The sequence below is a fragment of the Montipora foliosa genome, chromosome 6 (assembly GCF_036669935.1).
Source record: "Montipora foliosa isolate CH-2021 chromosome 6, ASM3666993v2, whole genome shotgun sequence".
NCBI classification, from domain to species: domain Eukaryota; kingdom Metazoa; phylum Cnidaria; class Anthozoa; order Scleractinia; family Acroporidae; genus Montipora; species Montipora foliosa.
The window spans coordinates 14,154,496-14,166,995 of NC_090874.1; the positions used below are offsets into that span (position 1 = coordinate 14,154,496).

The following is a 12,500-nucleotide window of genomic DNA, read 5'->3' on the forward strand; positions in this document are numbered from 1 at the left end:
TAGGGTTACTGAAGATCAATGTTGCGTTGGCTTAATCGATTTCTTCTTGGGTCGTTCAAAACACGAACAAAGAAAGGCACCCGCTTTTCGCGGTAGACCCACACTAAAAGATGTCGTGCGTAAGCTTCGAAACGGGTCGTTCCGCAGTTCGAACTCATGAAACTCAAATGTACTCAAAAGTAACTGAAATGAACGCAACTATTGAAAGCAATAAGAGTCATAACACTAATTCTTTAATAAGCAGCGGGTACTTTATTGAGAACTACTTCTCAAGATGACAGCGGCAAAGAAAATAACTCGACAAACAACATAGACTCCATATTGGGTCATTGGACTTCTTCTGAAAACAACGTAAAATCATTGGCACAGGGAACAACTAGCCTCACGCTTGTACCATTTGCACAGCGAACAAATAGCTACCCGCTCACTGTACCATTGACTTTTACCTGTTCCGTTCTTTTGTTTTTTATTGTTAAACAGTTTGTTTCTTTGTAATGGTCTTAATATATCCTTTGTTCAAATTGCAACTAGCCATATTAGCGGTCGTGTTCATTGCCATCTCAGTTGTATGTATAGTTCTGTTCTAGTTATACAAGATTTGTATCATCAGTGGAGACTACGATCAGCTCTTTAGAAAATAATTGTGATGTAGCATAAAAGGGTGTACAGTTATCTTTGATTTTCAATGATAATAAAGACTTCATTCGAAAGGAGAAATACTTAACAACTCTTAATATGCGAAAGTTTGTTTACTTTAGTTGTGATTTGCATGTGCATCGACATAGACGTGATTGAGAACCGAGCACAATTACAGAGAAAATAAAGGCTGCGACGTCTAAAAAAGGAGGAAACTTGCTCCAACATATTTGGTTAACAATGTACCGAGGTTATCGGCCACATTTCAGGAGATCGCTTGCTGGTAAACACAAGTATAGCTAGCAGCTACGTCAGGTATGCCGTTTAAATCAAAGCACGTGGTATGTTAGCACCTTTCCAAAAGCGTGGATGAACAGGTAAATGCAAAACAAGTGAAAGTTAAATTCAATACAGAAATAATGAATATCCGGTACGATTTATAAAAGAATCGTTTTCTCAGAAACGAAACATATTGTTTTGAATTCAGGGTGGACTATTCACACAGAGAAGTAGAGTGGCCAATCAAAACAGAGTTTGTAATTGGAAATCTAATACGAAAAACAAAAACAAACTTGTAAACACGAGAACTTAAAGTATCGCAAATCATTCGCTGACAAACACAAAAGACAAGGAAATGGATCATGCATAGGACGTTTTGAATATCTGAATGATTTTGGGTCAGATGAAAGCGATATATTGTTAAAAAATCCCCAGTTATCTCTTTTCGTGTCAATTAGTAATGTAAACAATCTGCGCACTAGAAGTCTTAGTAATAAATTGGGTTAACGAGGAACCAGTGATTGCCAAAGCTAATATGATTGCCATGGTTCATAAGTAACACATGTAACATGATAGAAGATTCCCAGAAAATGGAATTTGAAATGTTATGCAGGGGTATTTGAAGGTAAAATAGGTATTTGTAGATTTTATGCTTCGGTGTATTGCGGAAATGAACAAGTATCTGTCCTTCTCTGTTATGGTTAATGAACATAATGGACATCAGAAACCAAAATTTGATTTGATTTGCGTTTATTCCTTAATTCCAATTTACAGCGTCCCCTATTTGTGCTCCAGCGCTGAAGATCAGACACTTAAATAAAGTTCCTTTCCTTTCTTTTATCTGACAATCAGACTAAATTGATCAATCAGAAAGGTTCGAAAAACAAACAAGTTAGCACTTTTTTTCTGTCATCCCGCGGTACATCTCTGCAATGGCTAAGGTAAGTTGGCTTTATCTACTTTAGTGCACGAATAGGTAACTTTCAAGCTATTACCTTGTAAAATATTTCTCAAGAAGCCAAATCATTATGACAGACCGAGAGATCCACACTACAGTACTTCGTCCTATAATAATAATAATAATAATAATAATAATAATAATAATAATAATAATATAATAATAATAGAACTTATTTTCACACGATAATGTTCAAAGCCGAATTGAATAGCTTGTGGGGTCCGTGCAAAAATGAAATCAAATCAAGTTAATACATATCAAAGCATATTGGTTTTTGAGGAGAGGGGAAAACCGGAGTACCCGGAGAAAAACCTCTCTGAGCAGAGTAGAGAACCATCAAACTCAACCCACATATGACGCCGGATCTGGGAATCGAACCTGGGCCACATTGGTGGGAGGCGAGTGCTCTCACCACTGCGCCCATGATCCCTGCTCTCTCTCTCCCCCCCCCCCCCCCCCCTCCCCCCCCTTACCATTCGGGAAACGAAACACCCTTTCTTTTTGAAATAGTTTCTTGTTAAAAGTCTGGCATAAGCATTATGAATATAGGAAATAAACTCTACACTGCTTTATCAAGCTTATTGAGACAAACGTATTTATTGTTAACAGAAGAACCTGCGGAAGTCATAGCGTTCAACACAACTTTTCCGATGTCATACTGGTAATGTACATGGAAGTTGCACAATAGATTTTGCATACTGTATGTCTTTCCACAATTTGATCACAGAGAATTATAATTCTTTTATTTCGACAATTGGGCGTATATTACTGTAAGTATTTGAATTACAGCAAATGGTATAGTTAATATATTTGATTCTCATGCTACGAATTGGGGCATGGCCATCCTCAAGGAACTTGTGTACTTCTGAAAGTACCGACTTTGAACAAATTAACAGAGTATTTTGAAGTGTCAAGATATATTTGAACTACCAAAGTGCACATCTTCACGTGTTGCGCACTTGACAAAGTGCCCTTTACGTGCATCACTGCACGAAAGGTCGGTCGTCTTTGAAAGATATTTTGACATCTAATCTTCGTTTCTCTTTCATTTTTTTTTTCCGCAAAACATGTTTCGACGTGCCATTTCGGAGATTTCTCCAACCAAATCGCGAATCTTAAACCGTTCTATTAGCGTTTCCTTTCTTAAGCACTGAGCAAAAATACCCATCAACCAGCAAAAAACAATGTGCTCAGCCATTTTGGAATAAATACTCTATTTTTACCTCGTTTCTATGGTCCAATGGTCATTGTCACCACCAATAACGAAGATAACCCGGGTCCGAGTATTCACTACATACACATTCGAACATCATGAGAAGCGCAATGTAAGACCGATGTGAGAAGGACAGACTTCTCTCTTTTCTTTTCTTTAGTGCTAAAATTAACCATACACGACTGTATTTTCTTAGGCCTGAGTTTAGGCTAATTCTAGCCTCTTATTTAAAATATGAAAAACGCTACCAACAAGTTGAACAACCGGAGTATATTTCCCGATTGGCTGAGATCTTTTTTACTCTAGATTCGCCCCTGATCTCTCTTTGCGATCTGATGTATGGGAAACAAGAACACGTGAGTGGAACTGCTCAAAGATGACTTTACCAAGATAAACTTTTTACTTCCGGCTTACTATGTGTTTCCAATAATGATATTGTAAGGATGCTGAAATGAATACACCGAAATCGCCGGTAAACTAACATGATAGCAGAAATGTTTTGTTTTACGAGACATCTGGTTTGTCTCTTCTACTAGGCAAACCTGCCCAGAGGGAAGGAGCACGAACAGGACTCGAGGTCCTATGCGAGGTGCTCCACCCTACCCTATCCAGACCAGAAAGACCAGACCACAACACCGGGAACTACATGCCCTACTCTTTACGAGAAGTGTGCGGGTTCTTTTACGTCCCACAGGATTATGAACATTGAAGGGTTGTGAGACGGGACCTCCGGCTTATCGTCCTTATCCGAGAAGACTAGAGAGTCTAACCGTTTGCAGATGTAATTACAAAGGCAGCACTTTCTCCTCAGTTATTTAAAGACCCTGAGTGTTGGTCCGGCCGGAGTTGAACTCACGACCTCCCGCGTGACAGCCCGGTGCTCAACCAACTGAGCCACCGGTGCGCGGTAAACACAATCAGGGGAACCCAACGATAATCTTCGGTGAAATATGTGTTCGGGAGAGTCAAACTGTTCTAAGAATTTCGGTTCTACGTTGCCAAACAGCTATAGATTTCTTTACAAAAACATCACCTAAAAGGTGCGCAACCAGGGAAAAGTATTCCCTTACGGTTACGGAAGTGATATTTTTGCAATTTTGACACTTCAAAAGGTCATCTAGAAGTTTCGGACGAGCAAATGGTTCAAGGCTGGGAAGTTCTTAGAAGGTAACGTTCGAGTAGCAATTTCTGAAATGAAGATCTCATTCCATAACTTGAACGTTTCGGACACTTCAACTTTCAGCTGAAATTTCCGAACAGATCAAATTTTTCTAGGAGATAAAAAATATCTCTTTAGAAGTCTTAATACATCACCAGGAGTCTGGAAATGTCTCTCAAAGGCTTTTGGCTTAATTGGCTCGTTTGGTGCCCTTGAGAAATCTACAGCAGGACTTACCGGCAGGAATTTCCGATTTGTTACGATTTTGTGTTTAAAACAAACCTTTCGATTGCTTTCTCAGTGTATATGTATTCTGATTTATGGCTATAGCCGTCTTTAAATTAAAGGTATTCGCCAAAGTTAATATCGTTCCCTTGGCCCGTCCCAATGTACTCGTGTACATGATATTACCAAAATTGAAGCTGAGGTTTCGAGAGTTGGTCCTTCATCAGAGCCAGTCATCATTGACGATGCACAACTTTTCTGTTAGCCTGTGTGTAGCTGCCCGCTCTCCTCAAAACATCAAAGCACGGACGGACCACCCTCCGATGGTGGTGTTTTTATCGATTTGTAGAGGATACAGACGATTATTACGGCGGTTGCGATTTGCTCTGCAATAAAGTTTGAAAGTAAATAATTCAGTGAAAGATCAAACAAAGTGTCAAATGGGTCCTGCGTTATGTTTTTTGGTCGTTCCGAGCTGTTTTATGCGTCATTTTGGGAGATCTTTTCGTAACCGCCGGTTAGAGAGTGAAGAAAACAGACAAGGCGCCGGCAGGCAACACCTAGCCGCCGGCCAGTGATCTCGTCTTGTTCCAGCTGGAACTGACGCCAAACCAGTGAAATTCTCACCTCAAAAACACCAGTATCCTATCGATTAGGGATGTGCCCATACTTTCGCCGAATTTGAGCTTCATGTTTCCAAAATGCAACAAGAAAGGCGATCCTGAAATCCACAATAAACCTTTCTCAAGCATTTGAGTCCATTCGAATCTACCAATCGGTGCAACGTTAACGCGACCGTTGGCGGTTCCAGTATATTACGGTCAAATTGAGGTTAAAATTCGCCATGATTAGGCGGTTTTGCATAAACACGAGATTTGCTAATATGTAAATGTCGGGATGGAGGTCTAAAAGTATGAATGAACGGAATTTTTCATCGCAGTTTGATCAATTTTTCGTTGCCAGTAACGTGAAAGGCAACGTCGTGTACGCTACTGACTTCGTGGTTTATTTGCTTTTCAGCCATTTCGAGTAAACTTGTACCCCTGACCTACGATGAAAAGTTCGCTTATGGTTGTTTGCGTGAGATCCCAATTCCTAATACTACATTGGATACAACAACCAAACCGCAGCAAGAAAGAGCGGTCCTCATGGAGATATTTAACCAAACAAGGGGCCATAGTTGGTACAACTCGTCGAACTGGGGAAACCACTCAGTGTCTCATTGCCTCTGGTATGGCGTAACATGCGACAACACAAGCCGCTACGTCATAAGCCTCTTCTTAACAAACAACAACTTGGTTGGTACCCTTCCAAGGAGCCTGTGGATGTTGCGAAATTTGCAGGGCTTGTGTATTGCAAGTAATGGCGGATTGGAAGGCGATATAGGCGAAATCCTTTCTGCCAACATGACTACTGTATTACGAGTCCATCTTGCCTTTAACAAGCTGTCCGGCCAGATTCCTGGTAAAATTCTTGTGCAGATGAATTCTCTGGTGAAAATTCAACTTTGCTGCCAAATGGAGGATAAACTTTCTGGGAAAATTCCCGAGGATATTGGAAACTTGTCGGAACTGCAAGTACTTAGTCTCGGTGAAAATACCTTGCATGGCAAAATTCCAAAGAGCATTGGTAAATTGAAAAAACTCTGGTTTTTGGATCTTGAAGCAACTAGAGATTTGCAAGGAGGCTTTGAGAATCTGTTCAACTTGTCATCTCTGCGTTTTATGCATCTTTCAGTTGCTGGATTAAATGGAACGCTGCCAGATAAATTTGGATTGTATTTCCCTGCGATGATCGAGTGTCTCTTGCCTGGAAATAATTTCTGGGGAGACCTTCCCTCAACGATCGACAACATGGCAAACTTGCGGCATTTAAATTTGGCGAAGAACAATTTTACGGGACTAATCCCGAAAGGCATTGGCTCGATTCCCATGTTGCAGATTGTGGACCTGCGAGAAAATCGTTTGACCTCACTGGAGAAAGGACTTCAATTTGAGTCCCAGTCGTTGGAGGTGCTAAATCTTGCAGGAAATAGAGAGTTAACCATGAGGTTCGATGACTTGTTGGCGTCCATTAGACCGATCAATCATCGGCAATCATTACGTATTCTAAATATAAGCTCAGGCCATTTCTTTGGCACCATTCCCTCAAATCTGTGGGAATTCCGAAGCTTTATCTCTGTGGATTTGAGCGACAACTACATTTCCGGAGAGATTCCACCACCGCCTGATAACATGGTGTCTCTTCTCAATCTTGATGTTTCGGCAAACAACCTTTCTGGACAAATTCCTCAACAGTTTGCAAGACTACTTGCGTTGGAAACTCTTGACGTTTCAAAAAATCCCCACATGCAGAAAAAGCATGAAGGTGGAGCATTACCGAGTTACATAACGGTAGATTTGACAACTTTAAAGCGCAGAAATCCTTCGGATAGATTTAGATGCCCGAACGCTCGACTTAGCTACAACAATGGCTTAGTGATCTTGGATCCCAGCTACTACCATTACCGTCTTTGCATTTGCGATATCGGTTTCTACGGATCAGGCAACACCTGTTTGCCTTGTATGGAAGGTGCGGTGTGTAAAGACGAAATGCTCCCTGTGCAGAATATGGTCATAAAAGCTGGATATTGGCCTTCATCGCGTGACAACAACGTGACTCACATGATCAGGTGCTCACAGGTCATGTGTACTAGTTCTCAAGTAACTACGTCATGTAACCCACATGGAATCTGCTACTGTGGCATTAAATGGAAAGAGGACGGAAGTAAGTCCTTGTCGAGGCTAACTACAGTTTGCAAGGACTCGTGCATCTGTATGAAAGGAAGCAAAGACCGATTTTGTTCAAAGTGTGAAAGAGGCTTCTACAAACAGGGAATACTCTGTTTCGCTTGTCCCAAATCAAAGACCAGCGTCTACATTTTGGCGGCGCTTGCTGTGCTGACAATGGCGTTGCTAACTCTGGCCTTCTCTGTCTTTTACGAGAACAAGCGTTTTCTTTCAGTCTTATTCGTGTTTATGCAAGTCATTCTCCTTGCAGTTTTAGTCATGCTTCGAATAATTCCAGGTTGGCTCCTTGAACTCAATGTTGTGGCCCTGCTTATTGGCCTGGCTGGAAGGGGTAAGGCTGCTAGCGGAATTTTCAAGATCGGTGTTTTTTATTTTCAGACTTTAGACGCTTTGATTTCCAGCAGCGATATATGGCCAGAAGAAGTTCTTGAGGCTCAACGCTTCGTTAGCAACGTGCTAAACTTTCGGTTCTCTGGCTTGGCTTGTGTTTTTCCGAGTTTGTTCACGCCACTCGGTGGCCTGATAGCTCTAATTCTTTTGCCTGTTATCTGTATTGCGGCCATTTCTCTTTATTATGCTTTAGCGAATGCTATTCTCAGATTTCGTGGCTTAGTTGACAGACAATTCCTCTTGCGTAATAACTGTCTCCACCTTTCTATCGTGTCCCTGAACCTAACCTATTTCCCCATTGTCAAGAAAACTGCTTCTGTCCTGGCTTCATGCGGTGACGACAGTGGTTACCGCTACTTTTTGGAGGCGCCTTGGCTGCAGTGCAATGGTCCTACTTACAACTTGTTACTGGCATTCGGTTGGCTTGCTCTTGTTATTTATGTTGTTGGGGTACCGTTTGCAGTTTTCCTACCACTGCTCCAGAAGTACGTTGGCAAAAGAGACCAACTTGACCCGAATGAACAAGAGACTTTGGACAGCTGGCTTGGCTCTATCTATCTGCCGTATAAAAAGGAGTACCGTTCCTATTTCGAGATCCTTTTTCTCCTTCGTCGTATGCTAATTGCATTCTCACTATCGTTTATCCCGCGGGTACTGTCATTTCAGACCATTGCCGTTTGCCTTGTCCTTATAGCGTCTCTTTGCTTCCAGCTTCTCTTCAGGCCCTTCCGGGACTCCTACCAAAAAATCGCATTAGAAAACACAGCGGAGACCTTGGTTCTTCTCACCCTTCATTTCTCCTTTATGAACATTAGATATGCACTTTTGAATCCAATCAGGTCCTCGTCCATCATTTGGATGCTTGTGGTTGTCAACAGCATTGTCTTATGCGGCCTCGTCGTTTGCATAATTCTGCTACTTGGTAGGGTTCCTGTTGTACCAGCCAACCCGCACAATCCTGAAGAAGTACGGGACCAGCCAACAACCAGCCGAGAGGATCCGGACACTATGTCGTCACCACTGATCGGCAATGGAAAAGACAATGATAAATACGGTACATTTGAAGAAGACGCTTAAGTAAAGTTATGGGGGAACCTTTCAGACAACGTATGTGGCTTGAATTTTAAACACAATTAGGAGCAAGATAACGGGACACATAAATTAGATCGCAGCTCGTTCCTTACCATACTTGCATCTCTGAAGGGGAGGGCAGGGAGAACCTCGGTTAAAACAATCCAAGTCTATGAAGCAAAATTAAAACACCGTTCCCTGTTGGTCTGCTAGTTTGCAAAGAGGTAATTTTCAGCAAAAGAGCTCTTTCAACTTGCTTTGTCTTGATAAGTGTACTTGACGATAATGGATTACATCTAACTCATTCCATGGCTTGTTCTGGCTTTATAACGGTTTTAAAGTTACTTAACATAGTTTTCAAGCAACAACGAAGACGACGGCTCTGAAAACGTCAACTGAAATATAGCCCCGCAAGATTGTCAGTCGTGTCTTGATCATTTCTAGTCGTTGCGGGTAAAAATTGTGTACCAGCAATTCAGGAATCAAATTGATGCAAACGACCGGAAGGTTTCCGAGGAGAGTTGGCTGTAGGGTGCTCGCGTCCTCTACGTAACCTCATATTTAGCCTTTTCACGTCTTTCTCAGGAAAGGATCGGAAAAGGGGGTCATTATTTTCAAAGGGAAATTGGTTTGAGTCATCGTTTTTCTTCGCGTTCATGAAAAATCTGCAGAGGAGTATATGTTGAGGTCTACAGCTGGAATATCCTCTACTCAAGTAGTTCAAGGAGGTTCGAACCAGTTTCAACGCTTCCAAGTGACGCTCTTATTAGAAGGATCGGCACCACAACGTTGTACCATGTATTAGCAATATTGTAGTACCAAATGAAACACAAATTATTGCTGAACAAGATACAGTCATTATTGTGACGTAATATGTCGCCGTGGAAACGGGCAAGCCCTGTAAAAATACCCTTTATTATGTCTTTAGTTGCTTATATCTCAAGAACGAACTCGGTGACCCGCATTTTTTATTTAATTTTTTTTATTTCAGAAGGGCATAATGAAACTTTCTGCAAAGTTTAAAAAAATTCTGTCTAGTGAATTCAGAGCCACCTTAATTTTGTGATTTTTTTAAGGTACCTCTGAATCCTCTGGACAGAATTTTTTTAAACTTTGCCGAAAGTTTCATCGTGGCTTTCTAATCACTTTTCAGCAATAAAAAAGGAGGGTCGCCGAGTTCGTTTTTGAGATGTGAGCAACTAAATCCAAAATTTTTGCTGGGCTTTCCTGTTGCCAAGGTAAGTTATTACATCACGATAATGATCACATCTTGTTTGGAAATAATCGCTGTTTCATATGATTTATACAAAAGCAAAACTATTGTCAAATACTTGTGAAATGTTCGTGGCTAGTCTGACGCGGCGTTTCGTTTCGGCCAAGAGACTCTTCAGAGACCTTTAGAATTCAAAGGCAAACTCGTTGAGCATCGCGCCTAAAGGTCTCTGGAGAGTCTCTTGGCCGAGACGAAACGCCGCGTCAGACTAGCCACGAACGTTTCATATGATACCATAACATTGCTGTTACGTGATACAGTGTTTCGAGCCTCCGGTCTGGGTCAAGGGCTTTAATTGATAGAAATGCTTAATTCGTGATTTAATAGACCAGGTGAATGACATTGGGCACATAGGCACATGGGAAGTTCTCGTTGTCCTTAACATTTTGAAGTATAATAGCCTATCTGTCGAAAAATAGCACGCTTTTGAAAAACAGGTGGCGGTTTAAGCATTCAACATCAAATAAAAACGCTTTGCCAATGCAAATTAACTATTTACAGCTTTCACGTTTGGAATGACTGTCCACCATTTTTAAGAAAAATTTTAAGAGGGCAAAAGTCACCTTTGAGTCCAAAATTCGGGCTTTGATAATTTATAATTCCAATTTTAAAACACGAGGAAGATCATTCCAAGTGCAGAAAGTTAGATATGTTAGATGTCTACCAAAAACGCTAACTTATTTATCTGTAGCAATGAAATTCGCCACCGATTCGCTGATTTACGATATTGTGAAATTTTAATCACGTGACTTGTCAGGTGATCAATATTATATGTTAAGGCAGAAGAGGACAACATTATTTATCTTCAAAGAAGGTTTCATCTTGTTCCAGAAATCTAGGGGGAGCCATGACAGCCGATCAAACATTTTTCGGACGTCTTTTACACCTAGGCCTTAAACTACTTGAGTAGCTCTCGTACCTCTCCTATTGAGAGCCAAAATCTTTTCCAAACATTGATGTCATATCCGGTTTTTTTTGGTAGTTAGTTTCAGGCCTTTGAGCTTCCATAAACTCTTGACTTGTTGACACTTCTTTACTGCTGTTTGTGTTTCTAAAGTTTTCTTTATCGATCTTGAAGTATGTTATCAACATGATCAACTTAATTCGGGATACTTGCGTGTCAGTTTTTATAACATTTGCATTTTAAGGCTTTATGGTGAAACCAAACAAACGTGCAAATGTAGAACCTGGGGCGGTCCGTACGCATGGTCAGAAATTGAGGACCGCTGGAGCGTGCGGGATTAGCCAATTACATTCAGGGGCACCCAACGAATCTGTTCCTCACATTATCTGTTCCCCAGAGGAATCTTGCTTGCTGGCAAAAATACAGGTGTTTCGATGAGCTGGCTGGGAAATTTTGTTATTGATAGAGGTTTTGCCTGGGAATTAGTAACTTTTTCTAGCATTTCAACCCCAGCTGGCTGTAGAAACTCTGAAGACTGAGGACGACTAAAAAAAAAAAAAAAAAAAAAACCCCTTCCCTCTCCCAGAGAATAGTCACAAACATACGACGGCTGGTCAGAGTGATTGCGCTTGCGGAAAAAACCTGTTTTGTCCCGGTTTTGTCGCTTTTGTTCAGTCGTTTTGGATAGAGGGATTTGAAAGCGCGCGGAATTCCTGACTGGGAAATAAATTTGATCAGCTGGCTGGGAAACCAACCAATTTTATCTAGCTGGCTGGGAAATTTCTTGTGTGTCTTGCTGGGAAAAAGGAACAGATAATGTTTTCCCAGCAACATTGAAAAACACCTGAAAATGCCTTAATAACATTTATTTTCATTAACTGGGGTATAATAATACATTTTACAACAAATTGGTCGTTGGGTGCCCCTGTACATTGGACGATTTACGATTCCGGACCGCTGAGATGCTTGAGAAAAAAAAATCAAATGGGAAGCGCACCCACAGAGCGTGCAGAGCGATCGTTTTCTGTCGTTTTCGTTTTCGTCGATGTCGTCGATCCCAACGTCTATTAAATTTGATCGTTCGTTCGGAATGGCAAATTGATAAAGTGACTGTGACCGACGGATAGACGTTTCCAAGACTCGATGAAAAATGTCGTACGGCAGTTAATATTAGAACCCTGCTGTCTTTAAATGCCGTCTCCAGATCGGTGAATTTTTTTTCCCGGCAAAATTAAACAAGAAAACAAAATTTTGTTATTAAACAATGACAGGTTAGAACGATCAAAACAGTAACACCGATTGTGACTTGTTTGTCTACTAACAAAAATATTATTTCTCGTAATCTTAGCAAATAAAAGTAAGGGATCGCCAAAAGTAAGGGCAAACACGATAAAAGCAAATCCACGTGAATGCCTAAGTTACATGATACAGGGGTAATTTGAATGGAAATGGCAACGCTATGGTTTTGGTGAGTAAGTTTCGATTTAAAAGGTGACAGGAATTACTCTGTAATTTAGCAATTTCCCGGACGATATGACATAACTGTTGGGATGAATCAAAGGTGTTGGGAAAAAAATTACTTGGCTGTAAAGGCGCTGAAGCA

At 41.0% G+C, this 12,500-nt stretch overlaps 1 protein-coding gene across 1 annotated transcript in view; it reads left to right on the top strand.

Moving 5' to 3' along the window:
* The window catches only part of LOC138006769 (putative leucine-rich repeat-containing protein DDB_G0281931), a 12,086-nt gene extending 2,423 nt beyond the window's left edge, over positions 1-9,663 (top strand). Inside the window, exon 2 of the mRNA XM_068853284.1 lies at positions 5,491-9,663. Coding sequence (XP_068709385.1) covers positions 5,491-8,726 — 3,236 coding nt within the window. The 3' untranslated portion in view covers positions 8,727-9,663. The remainder of the gene's footprint in view (positions 1-5,490) is intronic.
* Positions 9,664-12,500: the final 2,837 nt, after the last annotated feature.